General features: G+C 37.9%; 1 protein-coding gene across 1 annotated transcript in view; it reads right to left on the minus strand.

The window, feature by feature from the left end:
* Positions 1-732: 732 nt before the first annotated feature.
* Positions 733-24,371, minus strand: part of LOC131160690 (protein NONRESPONDING TO OXYLIPINS 2, mitochondrial-like) — a 28,460-nt gene continuing 4,821 nt past the window's right edge. The window contains exon 3 of the mRNA XM_058116557.1: positions 733-1,104. Coding sequence (XP_057972540.1) covers positions 1,101-1,104 — 4 coding nt within the window. The 3' untranslated portion in view covers positions 733-1,100. The remainder of the gene's footprint in view (positions 1,105-24,371) is intronic.

The following is a 24,371-nucleotide window of genomic DNA, read 5'->3' on the forward strand; positions in this document are numbered from 1 at the left end:
ATTTATAAATACATGAAATTTAAATGTATTCTATCTTATTTCATTCTATTTCTATGAACTAAACTTGTCATACCGCCCTGTTGCTTAGAAAAAAGACCTCTCTGGTACCTATGGCGCCATCCATGGAACTCCTAGTATTCATAAAAACTCAGGCCTAAAATAGACGATAGACAATCATAGATGGGAATAGATATTTTTGCACAATTTTGGATACAATAGGTAAAATATCTTCACTAAAATGTCGTACCCATGCATCTGCAACACAGCTTTGCTAGTTCTAAAAGTCAACGAAATTTTCAATAATAATTTCCAAGACATGATGCCATGTCATTTTTCTTGAGAAAAAATGAAAGAAAAAAACAAAATGGTAATAAGCATAATAATCAACTTTTGAAGAAATTATATGAGGCTTTTCCCGCATGTGTCCGTACGCTAATTTAACGAGTCATATATTCGTTAATATCAAACATAAAAAGAGTTGAAACTCATTTGCCAAACATTCAACATCTATAAAATCAAAACACATTGACATTTGACGGAACCATCTCCCATATAATTTCTCCAAATTTTGAATCTCAAGGCATTGCTGAGCCTACAAGTCAAATCGAATTTGCTGTAAAAAGTTTCCAAAATAGGAATCAAATACCCAGGTTGATTTAATGAAAACGAGCTAAACAAGGGAGGGATCAGAACAAAACCATGCACCATTACAGCAAAAAATAAAGTACAGAATAGTCTCAGAACAAAAATCATCTATTTGCTAAAATTCTAAAAGAACTTCCTCGTTAATTTCAAGCAGAAGAATAAATTGCTTGGCCATTTCCTCTCTCAAAAACAAAAATATACTCGTTTCTTTTTATTCTTTATTCTGTTTTTTAGGAACCCAACTCACCTCTGAGTGATTGAGGCAAATAAAATACATAATAATTTAAGAACAAAAATCATCAATTCGCTAAAATTCTAAAACAATTTCCTCTACCCTCCACCAAAGTACTCCATCCATGCTGAAAACAAACAGGAGACCCCAAAACAAAATCCGCAGACCACATAATTCTAACCCTCACAAGCAACAGCACCTGATGTGCAGATCCCAAGCCAGTTCAAGTACCTACAGACACCACAAGATTAATAATTAGATCAAAATTGAATTCTATATCGCATACAAAGCATATAGACAATACAATAAGAAATCTGCCTATAGGAGTTCATTTTTAGGATTTGAAGAACCCTACACTACTTCCCTGAGGCATGCATTAACCAAATTCAGCTCAGACAAAACCCACAACCTTAACCCACTATAAAATATTAGCAGAGTTCCATCAGCCAGTTACTCGCTACTAAAAATTAACAGGCAACTGAAACAAAAATTAAGGGAAATTATACGTTTCTCTCTTTCTTCTGATCAAAAACAATTAAAAAATTTGGTCTCAAATGCCAATTCTCTCCATGATAGTGCATCCCCTTTTGTCACGGGCTAAGCTTGTTCAGGACATTATGCTTGCCTATGACCGCTTATCTCGTGTGTTTGGGATGGGTTTCCATCATGTAAATACTAGTGTAGGGTTATTTTCTAGTATTTCTTTCATTGTAAGCCAAATAAGGCAGTATGACTCCTCGGTCACTTTGATGTTTCCTAGTGCTAGAGTGAGAATGGCCTAGAAAGCTCTTTAGGGGAGGGTGAGTGTTCATCAATCATTGTAAAACTCACTAGCAATTGTCAACGTGCTTAGCCTACTTGCCTCCCTCGCTAAGTACAACATGTCAACGGAGGATTTATTAATGAATTACGTTTGCTTCAATATTTACTGCTTGGTTGTCACGGCTTTCATGAATTGATTATTATTTCCGCTGCTATCTGATTGAATGTTAATGAAAGTGCTTCGTGGATGAATGTTGGTAAACAAAAGGCTGGCTAGTTAAGCAAGAGTGCTTTAGCTAGCGCGGCACGGCCCTTCACAACGGTGTGAAAAAGGCGGACCGTGACATTTGGTATCAGAGCCCAAGTCGGTGACACTTGGTGAGAGCCCAAGGTTGAGTTGCTACGTGAATTCGATTGCCTTCGTTGTTGGGTTTGGAAAGCTTTGGTAAGTGACCATGGCACCAAACAATGCTGAGAGGATCAGCGTGCTGGAAGCACAGGTTGAAGAGTCAACCAACACTCTGGCCGCGGAGGTGGCCCAGATGAGAGAACTTGTTGATGAAGTGAGGGGATCACAAAAACATCAAGCAGGTTTGATAGGCGACATGTCAGAGGACTTTCGCCACACTGTGGAAACTTTGCAAGCCCGGATGGCAGATCTGGATGCAAAGGTAAATGTGATGGTTCTTGCTATGGGGAACTCCAACACTCCGGGAGTTAACAAGACCAAGGTGCCAGAACCCAGGACGTATGGGGGTGCCCGAGATGCCAAGGAGTTAGAGAACTTCTTGTTTGATGTGGAGCAGTACTTTCGCGTTGTGAGGATGGCCTCAGAACAGGCAAAGGTGGATACTGCGACCATGTACTTGGTCGGTGATGCCAAACTGTGGTGGCGTACCAAGTACAGAGAAATTGAAAATGGAAACTGTGTGATTGATAGTTGGGCAGACTTGAGGAGAGAGCTCAAGGCCCAATTCTTTCCTGAGAACGTTGAGTATAATGCAAGGAGAAAACTGAGAGATCTCAAGCATACGGGGTCAATCAGTGAATATGTGAAACAATTTTCTGCTTTAATGTTGGATATTCGGGATATGTCGGAGAAGGACAAGTTGTTCTATTTTCTTGAGGGGATGAAATCGTGGGCAAGAACTGAACTTCATAGGCAAAGGGTTCAAGACTTGTCAACTGCACAAGCGGCTGCAGAGCGCTTGACAGACTACGCTGGTGATGAGACCGCTTCGTCCAAACGGTTTGGTGGAGAGGGAAACAGTGGAAAGTCTTTCAAGAATGGCAAACCCAAGAGTGGGGGAGCCGACTCTAAATCATCAACCTCACAGGAAGCTTCGTCGTCTCAAGGGTTCAACACACCCAATGGAAAGGGTAAGAGTAAAATTGAGTGTTTCTTGTGTCGGGGTCCTCATAGAGTTTTTGAGTGCCCTCACAAAGCATCACTTAATGCCTTACAGGCTTCCATTGTAGAACAGGCAGTGGAAGACGATGGGGAAGAGGATGATGCCCCGAGGGTGGGTTCAGTACGGTTAGTGAACGCATTGGAAAAGCAGGCAAAAACACCGAAAGTTACACGAGCAAAAGGGTTAATGTTTGTGGACTTGAGGATAAATGGGAAGAGTACTCGCACTATGGTGGATACGGGAGCTACTCATAATTTTGTTTCGCAGTTGGAAGCAGGAAGACTCAACTTATCCTTAGAGAAGGATACAGGACGCGTGAAAGCAGTTAACTCTGTAGCCCAGCCTACTCTAGGAGTAGCCAAGCAAGTGGGTATAAAGCTTGGACAGTGGGAAGGTCATGCGAATTTCACAGCGGTGCCATTGGATGACTATCCAATCATTCTAGGAATGGAGTTCCTAATGGGGACGAGGGCAGTGCTGATGCCTTCGGCTGGTTCCCTGTGTCTGATGGGAGATCACTCGTGCATGGTGCAAGTCGTTGCAACGAAAGGAGACGAAGGGAAGTCCCTTTCAGCCATACAACTCAATGAAGGATTGGGTCAGGGTAAGCAGATACGTCTAGCCACGGTGGTGGTAGACAAAGAAATAGGCCAAGAGCTGGAGCCTACAACCATCCAAGCGGTGTTGGATGAGGACAAGGAGGTGTTTCCGGATAAGCTGCCTCAAAATTTGCCTTCACGACGGACTGTGGAGCAAGAGATCGAGTTGTTATCAGGAGTGAAACCACCTGCTAAAAGGCCATCTTGGATTGCGCCTAGAGAGATAGTAGAGTTGGGGAAACAGCTTGATGAAGTGGAAGCGGGATGTGTTCGCCCTTCCAAAACACCGTTGGGAGCATCGGTGTCGTTTCAGAGGAAACATGAAGAGCACCTACGGAAGGTGTTCGACAGGCTGAAGGGAAACAGTCTGAATTTGAAGAAGGAGAATTTCTCTTTCGCTCGGAGGAGCAACAAATTCCTTGGTCAAGTCGTTGAACAAGGTCGTATCCGGAGGGGTATGGAGAAGGTAAGGATGATTCAAGAACGGAAGATCCCCACAACAGTGAAGGAGTTGCGTTCCTTTCTTGGCCTTACTAGATGCTGCAGGAAGTTCGTTAAGGGGTATTCGCGGAGAATGACTCCAATGACAGGACTACTGGGGAGGTATTATTGGCCGCACACGCGGGATGATGTGGTTGATTATACCAAAACTTGTCTCACTTGCCAACAAGACAAGGGGAAGCGGAAGAAGTATGGTACTTTCATGGCCGCACCAAAGTACTATTTGGCAGAGGGGACGACACAATTGTTCCTTGTGACTATTGTGAAACATTGGGGTGTTCCCCAAGTTATTATTTGTGACCAAGATTTCATGTTCACTGACAACTTCTTGACAGAGTTTTTCAGGATATTCAGGTCACACCTTGACATCTCTTCGAGTTATCATCGACAGACAAACGAACAGATGAAGAGATTCAGAGAGCTACTAGATGAGTACTTGCGCCATTGTGTCAATGACAACCAGATGAATGGCGTGCAACTACTTGATGTGGCTCCGTTCTGTGGCAACGCCCAAAGGCGCTCAATAACCAACCAGAGCCCTTTTGTGCTTGTTATAGACCAGCTGCCGCTGTTACCTCACACAGTGGGCGAGCCGTACAGACGAAAGAGTCCTAAGGCGTACATCTTCACCAGTGAAGGGAGAAAGAATGCAGAGTTTGCCCAAGCCTATCTGGAGAATGTCTCTAAGCAGATGATGAAGTGGGCAGATCAGGAGAGGAGACCGAACTTTCATGTCAACCGCTTCAAGCCATTCAACGCCAACACTAAAGGCCTAAGCAGAAGTCAGTCAAACAGCGCAGAGTTGAAGACAATGCCACCTGACAGACATGATGTTGAAGAGATCCTTGCAGATAGAAAGTTCATATCCTCAAGGAAGAAGCGGCAGAAGTTCCTAGTGGAGTGGAAATGCCTTAATGACAAAGAAATCAGCTGGATTTCTACGGAAGATATTCAACTGTTCGTGGACAAATTTGAAGTGTACCTACCGCCAAAAGTCTACGAGGACGTCGACCGCATAAGTGGGGGAGAATGTCACGAGCTAAGCTTGTTCAGGGCATTATGCTTGCCTATGACCGCTTATCTCGTGTGTTTGGGATGGGTTTCCATCATGTAAATACTAGTGTAGGATTATTTTCTAGTATTTCTTTCATTGTAAGCCAAATAAGGCAGTATGACTCCTCGGTCACTTTGATGTTTCCTAGTGCTAGAGTGAGAATGGCCTAGAAAGCTCTTTAGGGGAGGGTGAGTGTTCATCAATCATTGTAAAACTCACTAGCAATTGTCAACGTGCTTAGCCTACTTGCCTCCCTCGCTAAGTACAACATGTCAACGGAGGATTTATTAATGAATTACGTTTGCTTCAATATTTACTGCTTGGTTGCCACGGCTTTCATGAATTGATTATTATTTCCGCTGCTATCTGATTGAATGTTAATGAAAGTGCTTCGTGGATGAATGTTGGTAAACAAAAGGCTGGCTAATTAAGCAAGAGTGCTTTAGCTAGCGCCGCACGGCCATTCACAACGGTGTGAAAAAGGCGGACCGTGACACCTTTCCATGTAACTTCAATTGAAAGTAATAGCTTGTGCTTGGTTCACAAAATAGTTTACAAAAGAAAGAAGAATGTCATCTTAAGGTAAAGACATTTCCATCCCAAAATTTGAGAAATGGTCATTTTTTTTTCCAATGCATATTTCATATTCATTAAAATAACACCAATTTTTGCATGATAATTTTCTTAGGAAGAGCACACATCCTTGCACAGTTGATATTTCATTCCTTCCCTTTTTCATTCCGCAAGCCAATTTTAACTGTGGAATTACAACCATAAATAAACTATCGTGTTTATGATGTGCACTGCATTCAATTCAGCTACACAGTAAAGGTCATTAATGAAAAAGTGCACACATATGAACAAAAGAAAATAGACACTCCGAAAAGCAAGAAAAATGTGTAACCATAAAATACAGAGTCCAACTTCTCTATTGTCACACAAACACCTATTGATGGAAAATATTAGCATAAGCTCCTACAAGCTACAGACCATTGATACTTCCCTAATGAGTAACTTAGGTTAGAACATTGAGATCACAACAAACACAATGTGCCTAATGAGAATGTGTTTGGCATCCAGTGAATCAAAGGGCAGAGAGAAATGAAACACCAAATAGCCTTAAATGTTTGAATACATCTAATACTTGATAAAATGAATATAAGACATACTAAAGCCTACAAGTAACACTACCTCATACAATCAATAAATTATATATGGATCTCTCACAATGAACTTACACAATAGGCATGTGCATTGGCGAGCGTCTAGTGGGGGAGAGAGAGCGAGAGAGAGATTACAAAAACATTAAAAAAATTAAAAATGTGGTTAATAAATTACAATTCATATGCCTTGTCAATAAAATTTCTTTTGACATAGGGATGAGGTAGTGTTCACTACTGTGTGTGACCCAACAAAGGCCAATAATGATCTGTTATATTCAGACATGCCCTTCTTGAGTTCCAGCAATCAATCTATAAATTGGACAAAAACAGACTTCAAATTTTCCAGTCACGTGGCTAAAGAAGTTACATCATATAAGTATGGACTCTGGAGGAGGAGAAGATAAAGAAGAAATTCTTCTGCCTCTGTTTACTTCTTAGTGGTACTACAATGTCAACATGCAGAAGTTATGGGCTTTGGTAAAACAGCTTTTCATTTGAGCACAGCACCACAGAACACAACTGAATACATCATAAAATTAATTTCTTCAAGCAAAAAAATTTTTTTAAATCAAAAAAGAGGAAATAGTATTAAGAAAGAATGTACAAAGGAGTACAAGGAATCCTCCTAAAAAAAAAAACTAAAAAAGAAGACAACTGTTGACAGGAACCAGCCAATCTATCAGGCTGAACATCCTCAAAACACATCCTCTTGAAACCACCTGCAGCAACAGCCCACAAAGAAGCCAAATATTGAACCTTATCACAGAAACAAAAACCAAGTTTTCCTCCCCTTAAAAATGCGAATATTCCTTGCATTAACAATGCACTATTCTATTAGATTTCTTAATAGAGTAGCATCCTATTTTCAAACCATTCAACTGAATCTACAAGAACTGCACCAACAAGACTACAGGAAATCAATAACTGAAAGAGCTTGCACTGCTTAGGCCATGTGAATACGAAAATCTCATGCGACGTACATTATTACCTAAACATAACATATACGCAATCATGCATACATACTTAAATACATACATATAAAAACACAAACACATAAAGAAAGATGGAAAATGTTTCCACAACCCCTCCCCCCAAAAATAGAATTAAATACTCATGAGCTCCACTTAATAGGGGAGAATTTTTTTTTTTTAGAAAATAGATTTTCTACTTCATTTGGTGCGGTTCCAAGATGCACAGGACTAAACCAATTTGTACTAGTTGTAAGCAATCTACCCTTGTGGATTGTAAGAGAAGTACTCGTTCCTTCAAAGCTCTTGTTTTGAAGAAACAAGTAGCCCAAATCTCCTTTTCACAGTTTCAGCATTAGCCCATTGATGATCGGTTGTTCTAAAAATTACTGGCCTAGACGTAGAGAAGCAGTATACAGCCCACAATTTTGGCATCATCTTCGCGTAAAAATGCCTTTTTTTTTACCAAAGTAAAGCTCCTCTTTGCAAGGTTATTAATGGTGTGAATCTTTCCCCAAGTTGCCTCCCAAGTAAAAAACATAAAACTTTAGTTGGCACAGATATTCTCCAAATAGCTACCCCAATTAATCCTGGCCTCAGAGGGGGCGTCCAGCTGCTCTTAGAAGGAATTAACCGTGACATAGGCACATTTGTTAAGCTTCCATTTAGGCACATTCAAGTTGGTCCCATCGGGACATTTCTATATAAGCAGCCATATAGATCAGCAAAAGAGTCAAGCTAATCAATGTGTTTCTCTCGTGAAGAGGATGTTCCAAGTTGTTCCATTGTCAGAGTGATCAGCATACCTCCTAAATGATCTTCGTTGCAGGATAATTGAAAATAACAGGAAATTGGGAACTGAGTGGAAATGAGCTGCACCAAGGGCAGTGCCAAAAGAGGATGCCCCCATTTCCAGCATCGAAATGGATGACATGAAAAAATCCTCTCAACCTTTCTAATTGAATTCAAGACACTTACTCCATAGGACTGCCTGGGCTCTTTGTATGGCCCGTCTCCCCATCCCCAAAAATTGTGATCTCGGACTTTCTTCAAAGCAATAATCATCCTCCATAAAACTCTCTCACTCAACCTCCAGAGTCATTAACCAAGAAGGCATCACTGAATAACTTGAGAGATTTGAGACCCAAACAACCTGTTGAAATTGGTCGTCGAATTACTTCCCATTTAACTAGATGGAACTGAAAAAAAAAACCTCCCCAATATTTCACCAAATAAACCTTTTTTGAAGACCCTTCAATATTTTGGCCATAGAGCAAGGTATGGAGAAGATAGAGATGCAAATTGGAGGATGGAGAGACTGCTTCTGATGAGAGTGAGTCTTTCCAATTTTAGAGAGAGAAAGTTTAGTTTCCAACCAGCCAACTTTTCAAATCTCACAATTACAGACTCCCATATTCTTTCTTGAACTTTCCACCAATATGGCGACCAAGGTAGAGCAAAGGAATGGTCCCCAGCTGGCAGCGAAGAAAATGACGTCATTCACATTCTTGAGGGGTATAAGTTCGCTCTTCCCCAAATTGACTTTCTACCCTGAAACTACTTCAACACAAAGTAAGCATCTCTGAGTCGAGGTTTGATGAGCCTTCATTTCACAGAAAATCATGGTGTCATCCACGAAGAGGAGGTGAGAAACTTCCAGCTCACTGCCATTTTCTTCTGTTCTGTAGCAAGAGGCAGAATGCCTCCGTTATAAAGATGAAAAGCAGAGGAGGTGGGGGATTCCCTTGCCACAAACCCCTGGAAGACTGGAAGAAGCTCAAAGGAGAGCCATCAATGAGAATTGAGAATGGTGTGGCAATGCATTGCTCAATCCATTTGCACCACAAGTTCTCAAAGCCCATTTTTTTCAGTACCTATGGAAGAAAGTCCTGGAAAACATGATCAAAAGCTTTTCCATGTCGATTTTGCAAACAACTCCTCTTTTCCAGCTTTGGAATGACCATCCACAATTTCTAAAGCAATAAAGGCAGCAACCATGATTTGCCACCCTTTATCAAAAGCACACTAATGCTGCACACTGACTAACCAGGTGTCTTTTTTTAGTCTTGAGGTGAGAACCTAGGATAAAGCTTGTAAACACTTCCGTCCAAACTTACCGGGCATAAATCTTTGTTGTTAACAGCCCCCACCTTCTTAGGGATCAAAGCAACGAAAGGTAAAAACAATCCTGTCCACAAATCTGCCTGAATAATGGAACTCATCAGACCTTGATAATATCAGCTTTGAGAACATTCCAAATTGCTTGGGAAAAAAAAAAGCCATGGTAAATCCGTTTTAAACCTAAAGCATATATATTTCATCCTAACTAAGAGATTTTCTGGCCACCGAGCTGTAGACATGCAGATTCTGCTGAAATTAATCCACTCAACATGTGATCTCCAAGTAGATAGTGTGGAGTAAAGGGTTTCATAGAATTTTTAAATACCTTCTTCGATATCCCAGCTTCTTCTAAAGTTTCCCCTTTATTTACAACACTATTCAAGCCTTCAAGGTGCTGCATCTCCTATGAGAATCAGTTGTATGATGGAAGAATTTGGCGTTGCAGTTTCCTCCCTTTCCATAAGCCATAAGGCCCTAGATTTTGTCTTGAAGAAATTTCTTCCATATTTATGATCCTTGATAGGTATTTTCTCAAGTGTTCTTTCTTGCCTCATCATAGATAGGTCTTTTCTCAAGTGTTCTTTTTTGCCTCATCATCATCGATGAATTGTAAGAATTTTCTTTGATTTGCAAAGCCTTCGAAGTGCAGAGTAGAGCACCATTCCTTGGTGTGCTTCCCAAAACCATCTTTTTTGTAGCCACATTTTTTCAAAGTGGCAGTCGGTCCCCAATTTACTCCACCGGAGCCTAGCAAAATGGAAACTAGTTGAAGGTTCGCCTAGGGAGGAGTTTTGTGTGACCTTGGGAAAGCATTCCTCCCATCTAAAAACCTGTCAATTCTCAAGAAAGAGGGGGTCCTCTCTGGAGTAGGATCAAGTAGTAGGGCCCAGAGGGAGATCAATAACAGCATTCACATTAAGTCAGTCCCAGAATTTTTTACACTTGCATTCTTCCTAGTTCCCTTGTTTCTTTCATGGGGGAAAAGCACCATGGTGACATCCCCTCCAATGACCCAAGAGAGCATCCCATTTTGTTCTAGCTTAAGAAAGTTCATTAAGTCATTCCAAACTAATTTTTTTAATAGAAAAAGAAATTTATTAAGAAGAATGTACAAAGAGGATGAGGAATCTTCCCAAAAAAAATAAAAACGAAACAGAAAAACTAATACAGAAAGAAACCCAAGACTAAGTTAAAAGAGCCAGCCAATCACACTGAATATCAAGAAAATTTGTATATCGAAAACATCTTGTGAAGAACACCCACATGGACGCAAAAATACAATCCTGTCCCAAATCACATCAACAAATGACCCATGATCAAAAATTTTCAGGCATTTCTCTCCAACCAAATAACCCAAATAACAGCAAAAATAGACTGCCATCACAAAATCCTTACATTCATGCACCTTCCAAAACCTCTAAAACTAATCACCAGGAAATCATCCAATGAATAAGGACATGCTCAACACTGTCCCAACAAACCAAACAGTTTGTTCACAAACACCAAGCTAGCAAAAATAAATGACTGTGATCCTCAATACTGCTATCACACATAACACACATCGGAAGAGAGAGAGAGAGAGAGAGATGTACTGCCTCAAACTGCAAGGTGCTAGCTCTATTAAGAATAGGGATCTGCAAAACAGCCTTAGCCTTTAAGGAACTTTAGCTCCTCCCAATCTATCAGCAAAAGGGAAAAAATGAAAAGAAATTTTTAGATGAGTATAGATCATTTTACAAGCAAAAACACCTGAATTATCCAGACACCAAATCCTAACATCCCCCACAACAAGAATAACGAACAGAATCTACCAACCTAGAAGGGAAGCAAGTTCTTCTACCTCCCTATCAATAAGATTACAACGAAATTGAAAATCCTAAGAAACCTCAAAGCTATTCATAACAAGAAGAAATAGGTGTATCAAGATGCAAAGAAAGACACAAATAGGAAGAAAAAGCAACAGAAAAGCAAACATCCCTAAGCAAAATATCCTTCCAAAAATGTACCCTACACCCATATTCCACTTTATATTTGATATAAGGAAAGAAAAAGCTACCTAGGAGATGAATTCCATGGGTGTAGGTGCACTACAAACTCCGTCTGTGATGCACTTAATATCCTAATCTTTTCACGCACAGGCAGCCCCAAGCCCAAGTAAAGGAGGAGGGTTGCGTTAGGTAGCTGATAGCCAACGTAAAATTTGTCAGATCAATATGATATGAATCCTAATTGAATATTCGTTGAGGCATAACCTATAAGCGAAATGTTGCATTTATACTTTCGGGTGTAGCGAAAAGTGGGTAAGGGTGGGCTAGGTCGTTGCCCCAAAGCAACGTGTCGTGTCAACTCCCAAGTACAATGTCAAATATGCGAGGATTCCCACATCATTCTAGACGTGGGCAGATAAAAAAGTTAATTCAGGAGACTAGGATTAGATTAGTAACTTGGAATATAAGACACTTACAGAAAAAAAGTATGGAAATTGTGTACATAATGATTAGAAGAAAAATTAATATAATCTGTCTTCAAGAAATTATGTGGGGGATGGAGAAAGTTAGAGAAATTGATAAATCAATATTTAAACTTTGGTATACTAGAAAAGAAAAACATACGAATGGAGTAGGAATTATTATAAACAAAAATTTAAAAGATAGCATTGTAGATGTAAAAAGAGTAGGGGATAGAATATAAAAATTAAGATGGTCTTAGGCCAAGAAATAATAAATATCATTAGCGCTTATGCTCCTCAAGTAAACTTAGTAGAAAATCTTAAGAGACAATTTTGGGAAGATATGGATATTATTATACAAGGCATATCAGGGACTAAAAAAATATTCAAAGGAGCAAATATGAATGGACACATTGGAAGGGATAGTAAAGATTATGAGAGAATACATGGAGGATATGGATATGGAGACAAAAATGAGCTTGAGGTGATGAACTATGTCATATAATTTTATCACAATGAATACTTGCTTTAAGAAGAGAGAACACTTAATAACCTTTAAAAGTGGATAAAATATAAGTCAAATAGATTTTATCTTAACTAAGAGGATAGATCGTTTATCAAGTAAGGATTGTAAAGTTATCCTAAGTGAAAGCTTTAACCACACAACATAGAGTTTTAGTATTAGATACATGTATTAAAAAATGGAAGAGAAAGAAAAAAATAAACCAGTGTAAGAGAACTAGTTTATCAAGTAAGGATTGTAAAGTTATCCTAAGTGAAAGCTTTAACCACACAACATAGAGTTTTAGTATTAGATACATGTATTAAAAAATGGAAGAGAAAGAAAAAAATAAACCAGTGTAAGAGAACTAGGTGGTGGACCTTAAGGGAGAAAATATAATAAATTTAAAGATAAAACTATCAAAGATGGCAATTGGAATATTGAGGATGGTATAGATACTAATTCTCTTTGGAGTAGGATACTAGAATAGCTAGCTCTATTAAAAGGATAACAAAAGATATTTTAGGTGAATCAAGAGGAAGATTTTTTAATAGCAAAAAAAGTTGGTGGTGGGATCAAGATGTCCAAAAAGTCGTAAAGACAAAATTAATTTGATATAAAACATGGCGAAAATGTAGAAACATAGATAACTTTGAAAAGTATAAAAAGACCAAAAAAGATACAAAAGAGTCATTAGTAAAGCTAAACATGGATCATTTAATAATTTATATGATAGATTAGATACAAAAAAAGGGAAAAAGATATATTTAAACTTGCTAAAGCTAGAGAAAAAAAAAAGGAGTAAGGACTTAGGTAATATAAAATGTATAAAAAGTAGGGATGATATTGTCTTGGTTATGGAAGAAGACATAAAAGAAAGATGACGAAGTTACTTTAATAAGTCATTTAATGAAAACCAAATAGAAGGCTTAAACTTAGAAATCACAAATGAGAAAAAGACTAAAAATATGAGATTTATTCACAAGATTAAAGTTAACAAAGTTAAATTTGCACTAAAAAAATATGGAAAATAGAAAAGCTATAAAACCGAATAACATCCCAATTTAAGTTCAAAAATACTTAGGTGATAACGGAATTATATGATTAACTAATTTATTTAACACAATTATAAAAACAACAAAAATGTCAGATGAATGGAGGAAAGCACTTTCATACCCATATACAAAAATAAGGGAGATATCCAAAATTGTAATAACTATTGTGGAATTAAACTTATGAGTCACGCAATGAAATTGGGGGAAAGGGTAGTTGAACAAAGATTAAGGTTAAAAATGAAGGTCTCAGAAAATCAATTTGGTTTTGTATTTGAGACTGCAGAAGCTATATACCTTTGAAGATTATTAATGAAAAAGTGTAGGGAAAAAAAAGAGGGACTTGCATATAGTATTTATTGACTTAGAGAAAGCGTATGATGGGGTGTACCTAGGGAAGTTCTATGGTGGGTTTTAGAAAAAAAAAAAAAGGAATATGATATCATTAAGGACATGTACAATGAAGTAATAACTAGTGTAAAGACTACAGATGGAGAGACTAGAGAATTTTCAATCACAATAGGTGCTTAGAGCCCTTATCTTTTTGCTTTAGTGACGGATCAACTAACTAGAAGCATCCAAAATGACGTTCCATGGTGTATATTGTTTGTAGATAATATTGTATTGATTAATGAAATTAGGGATGGAGTAGAGGATAAGTTAGAATTATGGAGAGAAGCTTTAGAATTTAGAGACCTAAAGACAAGTAGAAATAGGACAGAATATATGAAATGTAATTTCAGTAATAGTAGGAGGAATATTGAAGATAAAGTTAAACTTGATGAGGAGGAAATAAATAACACTTGTAGGTTTCGATAACTTGGATCTATCATGCAAACTAAAGGAGAAACTGAAGAGGATGCAATGTATAAAGTTAAAGCGGGTTAGGTAAAATGGAGAAATGCTTCAAGTGTGCTTTGCGATCGTAGAATACCCTTAATATTAAAAAGAATTTTTTATAGGACGACTATAAGACCAATTATGTTATATGGATCAGAATGTTGAGTAGCTAAGAAACAACATATCCAAAAAGTAAAATTTGTCGGATGAGCATGCTTAAATGGATGAGTGGTATAATATTGAAAAATAAATTAAAAAATAAACATAATCGTGGTAAGTTAGGTGTAACTTTTGTAGAAGATAAGATAAGGAAGGAATGACTCAAATGGTTGGAGCACTTGCAACGTAAGCCACATAGTGCCCCAATGAGGAATAGTGAGTTAGTTATTGTAACGAGTAGCATAAGGGCTAGGGTAGACCTAAAATAACTTGAAATGAGATAATGAGTAAAGATTTAATAGCCCTAAATTTGTCCAAAAAAATTGTCTGTGATCGCATAAATTGGCAGAAAAGGATTCAAGTAGCCGACCCCACCTAGTGGGACTTAAGGCTTGGTTTTGTTGTAGTTGTTTGTTATTTAGGTGTGCTACAATATTAGCATCCCACCACTCTCCTACAAACCAAATTTATTTCTAATAACCCTATGCGAAGAGAATTTAGTTTCTAAAGGAAACTTCCATAATGATTTACCCACCAAAACAATGTTTTTAGACACCAAATTACCAAGACCCAAGCCTCCCTCTTACCTACACTTTCCAATGACTGCTTGTCTTGTGTGGATAGGATAGGTTACCATCATGTAAACAGTACTATAGGTTTTGTTAATTGAGTGTGCCAATGCCTTAGTGCAAAATGAGAGTATGACTCCTTGGTCATTTTGATGTTTCCTAGTGCCTGAGCTAAAATAGAATATAAAGCTCTTTAAGGAATAGTGGGTGTTCATCAATCTTGTTTGTAAACATGCTTAGCCTACTTACTTCCCTAGCTAAAACGCGTTGCCTGCGAAGGTGGTGTTAATGAATTAGTTTGCTTCAATGTTTACCGTGCTTGTCGTTTTCATTCAACTATTGTGAATGTGTTCTTACGGTAAACCACGGTATATTTTGGCTAGTGCCGCATGGCCCTTCATAAGGTGTGAAGTGTTCAGCCCATGACATCCGGCATGCCTACAAATGTTGGCTTGCCATACAAAACAAATTGGCAACTCATGAAAAAATATCCAACTGGGGAAAAACTGAAAAGAAAACCTCCCTCCTCCGTAAAAATGTTGATGAAAGTAGAAACCCTCTATTCTTTGACTGACCTTTTTCCATAGAGGTCCATTATAAGGCTCTTCTGGAAATTCATTGCCCCCAAATCTACTATACTTGGGAAGAGGATATTCATTGGCTTACTACCATCAAGGACAGTAATTATGGCACTAGGATAAAAATGACTTGGGCTGCCTTAGTTTACCAGCTTTGCAAGGCAAGAAATGGCTCCCTAATGAACAACACATTCACCCCTCCTAAAGTCATTATCTAAAGGACCAAGTTTGATGTCTATGGCAGATGTTACAGCATTAAAGTGTGTCGATAGCTTTTTTTTTCATGTTTCTTTCTTTGTCTTTGAGGGGTTGTCCCTCTTCATGTAGCCTCGTTGACTTTTTCCCTTAGTGCAGTATATACTTTGTACATTCTTCCAAAGAAAAACAAGGGCCTTGATCTATGTCTGTTTTGCATCATGACCTCTATAGAAATAACTATTGGTGTTAGTTGCTATTAATATCCATCCACACCCAATACAAATGAATGGGGTAGGATCAACTCATTTAATTATATGGGTCATATTTGGGTAATTAACTTAAGCTAGTGATAACGCGGATGCATAGTAGTAACTGTGCGACCTTCATTTACACATGATGGATAGCATTTCTAGCATTGGCTATAGAAAGAGGGGGTTAAAGAGTTCAACTTGTGGACAACAATTAGGTGGTGATAAGCAATTATGCAGAGCGATGGTGCTTGATATGGCCTTCCTGCTGAATGGCAAAGATGAACAAGGTAGCAAGGCTTCCAGGGAAGGACAACGAGTAGACAGAGTTCAGCAAACAGCATAAGTAGCAACCAAAAGTGTCTAATGTGAAACATGCCCTAGGGTTATGAATGCACATACAACAAATCAAAATAAAAACAAAAGAAAGCAAGAAGAACACAATGATTTAGGTGGTTATTTTGACATTGAGGAGCATTGGATGATGAGAGGTTCACCATACGTAATGTTTACACTATGGCATTGGCAAGTGGACCTGTTAGTTGCAACTCCATGCTACAATTGGTTCTTACATTATCCACTAGCAAGGTAGAACATATGGTAGTGATAAAGGTAGCCAAGGACACTATGTAGCTAAAAGAAATAGCAATTGTTCTTGGCATAGTGGAAAAGGCTATTCATTTGTATAATAACAATCAACCTAAAATCCACTAAATGATATCAATTCTATTGACAAAAAACATTGCAATTGGGTATTACAAGATACAATAGTTTATTGTTCACAATATTAGGGTGTGTATGATTAAAAGACATGTCGATGAAAGTTGTTACTAAGGAGCAAATTTTGTAAAAACTGATATTTGAATCATGAATCAAAATCCCTATTTGGTGAATTAAGAATCAAATCGATAGCAATATTTGATAAAATTTTCCAAACATGCATAAATTTATAACAAGAAAATAGTAAAATATATAGAAACTTAAACCCCAAAAAAATGATATTTCAATCATGTGCATGCTTGCTCTAGACGATTAAAAATAAGGAAAGCATCAAGAAAAATTAATAAAAAATTTTAATTTATGGTGTCTAAGGAATCAAGAAATAAAAATAAACAATTGAATAATTGGTGTTTAACAGCAAAAAGGCATCCCTGACCACTAGGCTCCCCGCTTTGGTAGGGTAAGGGCGAGATTGACACAATGTACGCAACCTTAGCCCTACTTTTTATACAGAGAGGAGCAACCTTACTGTTAATCCAAGGCCTGCTCTCTATTGTTTAACAACGACAATATATATATAAACAATCAAAATAAGGTAAGGCATCAAGAAAAATTAATAAAAAATTGCAGTTTATGGTGTTTAAGGAAAGAATTAAGAATTGATAATAAACAATTGAACAATTGGGGCTTGACAACAATATTGTGTGTATATGTATACATATATATACATACTACGCGCATACGCTTTCTTGAACTAAAAAGCAAAAAAAGTGAAGAAAAAAATTCAAAACAAATCTAACAAATAATTCAAAAAACATATATAAATCAAATTTTGAATCTTGAGAACATAGAAAAAGTTCTATACCAAATTAGACAATGAGGGTGTTGTGGCCCTTCTTCTTAATGACAAAACATTATACTCCTAAACAAGTTAAGAATGCTTTTGACGAGGATACAAAATATTAACATTCTATTTTCTCATCTTTTTGTAGGAATGGAAGGCAATCGTGTAAAATGAAGTTGTAAAAAGGATCTTATGTGGTCTTAAATACTCAAGTCCAACTAGTTCCGATAAGTTCAAAACTATGAGAATCAATCAATTTAGATCGATTCTTTAAATTCTGAAGATGAACATGATTCAATTGTTCTTCAATTCTCAAGTAAGATCCATATCAATTAGGTTTGGAATTGATACGAATTGTATGATTTGATTCAAATCATGAATCGTACAATTCTAACAACTATGCTAAGGAGAACTTACTTACTCCGTGTAACTACGTGCTAAAAGAGTGAATTACAACTTGAGGTGGAGGTATAGGTCTCAAGGAATATTCTCCAAGGTGGAGATTGTTACATATTGAATCATATTTAGGCTTATCCATTTGAAGTTTGTAAATAAGCGAAAGGCTTAGCATGAGGCCCTCAACCTCTATTTGATAAAAAATCAAGCACTTTTTAAGCAATAGTGTAGATCTAGACGGTTAGGCGGTTGATTGGTTGTGAATGGACTCGTTGTGTCTACTCTCATCAATAGTGCAAGGATAGCTATAGAAAGAATCATAAAAATCGTAGAAATCATAGGAGGGGGAAAAGGGGGAGGTGAAAAGATTTCAATTAAAAGAGGTAAGGAGAGATAGAGAGGAAAGGGACTAAAGGGAAAAGAAAGTAAGAGAGAAAAAATGAAGAGATAAAGAGGGATAAAAGGCACTAGGGTCTATTTAGCACTAAGCTATTACATGATATTTGTTGAGTTGAGTTGGAAATGCTTACAAGATAGGTTGTACACCTATTTATACCCCGTTGAGGTCAAATCTACATCAATTCTAAGATTACAAATCATAAATTCAAGCCATAAATCCTAATCATAAATTCAATTCGCTTCTAAAATTAAGGATCCAATTAATATAATTGACAAAACTTTATTGCAGTTGATATACATGATTGTCCAATGCTTATCCATCTTCGCTTGATGACTAGGTTATCTCCCAAATAAACTAAGGACCATCATCGCCTAATGATTGTGCGGCTTTTGTAATGACTATGCAGCTTTTGTCACCTAGGCAACTATTTGTGATTCCTTGGTCGTTTGGGTGATGTTTGTCTTACGCATCATCTAGGTGATTCTCCACTTAGTCACTAGGGTGGCCAAGCAACATGTGATTCACCTCGCCTAGGCAAATGCTTTTTGCCTTGCTTAGGTGACCTCCATTTATAATTTCTCAAATGACTACCTTAGTTGGGTGATCTTCGTCACATTCCAAGGGGGTGCACAAAGATGGCACAAACAATGCCCACCATGGCTGCTCCATTTAGTTGCTTTTAACACTTACAATGAGCAGCCGTAATTTATTTTTATTTTTGGCCTAAAGTGTGTTCTTATTTTCTTAGGTTGAACAATTTCCTGATAAGTTAATTATTTGTAAATGATGCTTCAAAACTTGTTACAATATATCTTACTGATCAATGATGAGGAATAAAATATTATCACTAGATACAAATTCTAAGCCAGGCTAAGGGATGGTCCTCGTCTAACTTAAAATTTTTGCCAATGAGCTCGCCAATCTAAGCAATCTTTATAGCCAATAGTTTCTAGGAAAATATTTTATTGCCCCCATGCTACTGAGTCTAGTCAAAGTCATCATAAACAACGGTACAGCCATATGGCGATTGTGAGGCAAACGAGATTTCACCCAAGCATCCTCCTACAAAAGAAAATGTTGGTCAAATCCATTATTGCAGCTATAGGCATTGGTTCAGCCATGCCCATAGGAGAAATGTGGAAGACTAGCAGCAAAAGATTTCATGGGCATTTCTGTTGTGAATCCAAAATTGTCAAACATATCTCTTCACATACGTACATCCAAGATCTCATCTCAGTTTGTTGATCGCCTATAATTGTTTTCATCACAATTGTCACCTTGTGAGAAGTGTGAGTGACTGCTCGAATACTTTCTCTGGTCAATTGTTGTTGAATCATCGCCAAGCCAGCATTGGTAGGTTGATTGGTTTGAGCAACATAATGGTAGTATCTTGCACCTTCGGTAACTGATGGCATAAAGTGACCCATCGGACGTGGAAAAAAGATGTTTGATTAAAAATCAAACACCTTTTAAGGGATGGTGTGGATTTAAATGGATAGATGGTGGACTGGTTGTGAATAGACTCATTATGTCAACTCCCATAAAAAATACAAGTATATCAATAATAAGAATCGTAGAAATCATATAAAGAGGGAGAAAAGTGGGAAGTAAAAAAGAATTAGATAAAAAGAGATAAAGAGAGGTAGAGAGGGAAGAGACTAAGGGGAGAAGAAAGTGAGAGAGAAAGAGATCAAGAGACAAAACGAATAAAAATACATTGGAGCCTATTTAGCGCTAGGCTATTGCATAATGTTTGTTGAGTTGAGTTAGAAATCCTTACAAAATAGCTTGTACACCTATTTATGCCCCCCTGAGATCAAACCTACATCAATTCTAAAGTTAAAAATCATAAATTCAAGTCATAAATCCTAATCATAAATTTGGTCCATTTCTACATTAAAAATCTAATCATAAATTACGACTATTTCTAAACAGTAAAGATCAAAGTAATATAGTTAACATGCATACTAGTGATGTAGGATAGTTCTAACTAGTCCTAGTCCAACGGTTGACCCTCTTTGTAGCACACACACAATATCACAATCTATGGGAAGAATTGAATTAACCAAGCATGAGCATCACAAACATATTCTAATGATCACAAGTTGTTGAGATTTTGAAAACATATATGATTTGGTTTAAAAGCCCTTAGTTGATCATTTCATTCAAGTAATCAAGTTCACTTTAAAAGATGTTATATCAGAAGTCTTAAATCACAAGTCCTAAAGTACAAATTAAATATCCCTAAGCATGGTACTAGCAAGCATGTTCATGTTGAAAATCTAGGAAGATTCAAAGAAAATGAACAAGGTTTTTCAATCAAGGATTCGGGTAAAGTTTCAAGGCTTACAAGGTACCTTTAGGGGCTGTTTTAGATGATCACAAACAAGGAATTGAAACGAGCTTACCAAAAGGTTCAGAATGACAAACACCAAGACACACAAGTACTCGATTGCACCACAAACAAGCTTGTTGATCCTTAGGAATCTTGAGACAAGATTAAAGCTTGAGGAAAGTTACAGCTGTGAGCTACGAAAGAGGAGTCGGCGTGTAGTGTTGATGATGACATTGATGTTGTTGTGGTCTCTCACCACCCAATCTTCGGGGAGACGGAACGTAGCCTCACACTACTCACTCACAAGGAGAGAAACAAGATTCACAAGTTTAAGCAAAGGCTTCCTTTTTAATTGATAATGCAAAGATCCTTTATACAATACAAGTGATGGCATATTTATAGCCTTACATGAGCATGCACATGACTTGCACATGACTTCTTAAGATATTAAAGAAAATACAAAAGTAAAATAAAACATTTAAAACATAGGTTATGAGGTTCCTAGAAAATAGTTTGTCATAGGAAATAGGTGCCTAGGAACTACAATAATTATGATAGTGGAGTCTAGGAACTTAAAATGAAATAAATGCTTCTTGAAAAAACAATACTCTTTGACTTGCAAGTTGTCATGCTTCTTGAAAAACCAAGACTCTTTGACTTGCAAGTTGTCATCCTCTTTCCAAGCTAACTTCCAAGAGAAACTTCAATTGCTGCAAATAAAGTTTACATCCAATGGTGGACTTCGGGTGGTTGTCCACATGTCACAATATTCACGAAAGATACTCGAGGTGCATGTTGATCCCCATCATCTCTCCTCGACCGAAAAGAATTCTCCTCCAGAGAATTATGTCGAAATTACTCGGCATACAGCTCCGGGTTGAGAAGAAGGACATCATCTTTAAGAATCCAACTACTTTCTGATAGTGGCTTCTCTTCCCATTTGATCAGAAACTTTTTGTACATTCTAGCTCGTGTGTTTGCTGTTTTAACATCCAGAATGTCTTCAATTTGCTCGAGTTTCTTTGGTGGGACTTATGGTGGTGGTAAAGGTAAATTTGGCTTTTCTTGTGCAACTAGAGTTATGAATGGAGTAGGTTCATCTGCATGGTTAGTAGGGCTAAGTTCTGCGAAAGAATTAGCTTCAAGAAAAGGCATTAGATCTTCAACATTAAATACATTGTTTATACCAAAATCATCAGGAATATCTAACATGTAAGCATTAAAACTTATTTTCTTGAGAACTTTGAATGGTCCCATCTTTAAGGCATGAAGCTTTCTTACGTTTCCTGAAGGAATCCGTTCGGGGCGAATTCTAACAATAACCATATCACCTTCTCAAAATTCCTAAAACATGCGATATACATCAGCAATAGATTCATAATGCTCATTGCTTAAATTAATTTTCATTATTATCTGATAGTGTAAATCATGTATGTGCTTTGCAAATGTATCAGCCTACTCACTCACTCTAGACTCAGGTGGTAATGGAATAAGATCTACAAGCTTCCTAGGACTATATCCTATAACAACTTGAAATGGGCTAAGTCATGTGGTCCTATTCACTAAACTATTGAATGCAAACTCAGCCATGCAAAGGCATAAGTCCCAAGCTGCGATGTTCTCACCTAACAAACATCTCAATAGGTCCCCAAGGCTCCTATTTACCACTTCAATTTGCCCATCAGTCTATGGGTGATATGCACTAGAAAATTTGAGTTTGGTACCTAATAATGCCCATAAGGTTTTCCAGAAATAGCCCACAAACTTCACATCCCTATTAGAAACAATGGGAAGACCATGAAGCGTCACTACTTCCCTAAAAAATATAGTGGCAATTCTGTAGGCATCATGTGTTTTATTGCATGGAATAGAATGTGGCATTTTTTAAAATTTTTCCACAACAACAAACACCGAATCATTTCCTTTGGCAGTCCTGGGGAGACCCTAACACATAGTCCATACTGATATCCTCCGGTGGGATGTGTGGCACTGGCAAAAGGGTATACAATCCTGAGTTCTGTTTCCTACCCTTCACTATCTGACAAGTACGGCTTTGTGAAACAATCCTAGCAACATCTCTCTTCAAACTAGGCTAGTAGAACCTATCCTCAATCATAGCTATGGTCTTATCTCTACCGAAGGGACCCGCAGCACCTCCAGCATGTAATTCCCAAATCAGCTGGTCACGTAGAGATGTGGATGGGATACACAGTCTAGCTCCTCTAAAAAGAAATCCATCATGAATCACAAAGTCTAGGTGAGATCTAGGAACTCCCTGCAATAAATCAGAAAAGATATCACAGAAGTATTTATACTGAGAGTACTGTTGCTTGATGCTAACAACTTTCACCTGAAGAGTTTGTATAGTGGCTACAACTCGGCTCAAAACATCCGCAGCCTTGTTCTCAACACCAGCTCGGTGTTTGAGTACAAAGGGTACTGTTATATGTACTTAAGCCATTTCATACGTCTACGCCCTATCTTCTTCTAAGCATGTAAATACCTAAGAGCCTAGTGGTCTGAGTACAAGACAAACTCCTAAGGAAGGAGGTAGTGTCTCCAATGTTGCAATAACTGTACTACAGCATAAAATTCTCTATCATAGGTAGAATACCACTGTTTTGCCTCATTCAACTTCTCACTAAAGAAGGCATGAGTGTCCCTCTTGACTAAGTACTCCTCCAATGCCTACACCTAATGCGTCACATAAAACCTCAAATAATTTCTGAAAATCTGGGAGGTGTAGCAAGAGTGCCTTAGCTCATCAAATCTTTTATATCCAAAAAGGCTTTTGTCACAGATTTCCAACCATGTAAATTCTCCTTTCTTGAGGCAGTTTGTAATGGGGGCCATGATGGTGCTAAAGTTCCTAATGAACCTCCTGTAGAATGTGGCTAACCCATGAAAACTCCTCGCATCATGTATGTTCCGAGGAGTAAGCCAATCTCTAATGGCTTTGACCTTATTAGGGTCAACAGAAACACCATGCTCAGACACAACAAAACCAAGGAAGATGACGTGTGTAGTCATGAAAGTACACTTCTTTACATTGACATACAACTTCTGCTCCCTCAAAACCTCAAACACTCTCCTCAAATGAACAAGGTGCTCCTTCCAGACTATAGATCAATATATCATCAAAGTAGACTACAAGGAAGTGTCCAATGAAAGACCTTAATACCTGAGTCATAACTCTCATGAAAGTGCCCGGTGCGTCAGTTAGTCCAAATGGCATGACTAACCACTCATATAACCCATCCTTCATCTTGAAGGCAGTTTTCCACTCATCTCGCGATCTTATCCTAATTTGATAATATCCCCTTTTAAGGTCTATCTTTGAAAAAATCTTGGATCCTACCATCTGATCTAAGCATATCATCTAGTCTAGGTATAGGAAACCTATACTTGACGATGATCTTGTTGATTGCTCTACTATCGATGCACATCCTCCAAGTGCCATCTTTAGTGAGGAGAGCAAGGCAGGAACATGGACTCATGCTCTCCTGAATAAAGCCTTTTTCCCTTAGTTCATTCACTTGTTTCATCAACTCCTCATGTTCTCTTGGGTTCATTCTATAATGTGGCAAATTATGCATAAATGAACCAGGAACAAGGTCAATGACA

Source organism: Malania oleifera, chromosome 1 (genome assembly GCF_029873635.1).
Source record: "Malania oleifera isolate guangnan ecotype guangnan chromosome 1, ASM2987363v1, whole genome shotgun sequence".
In the NCBI taxonomy this organism is placed as follows: Eukaryota; Viridiplantae; Streptophyta; class Magnoliopsida; order Santalales; family Ximeniaceae; genus Malania; species Malania oleifera.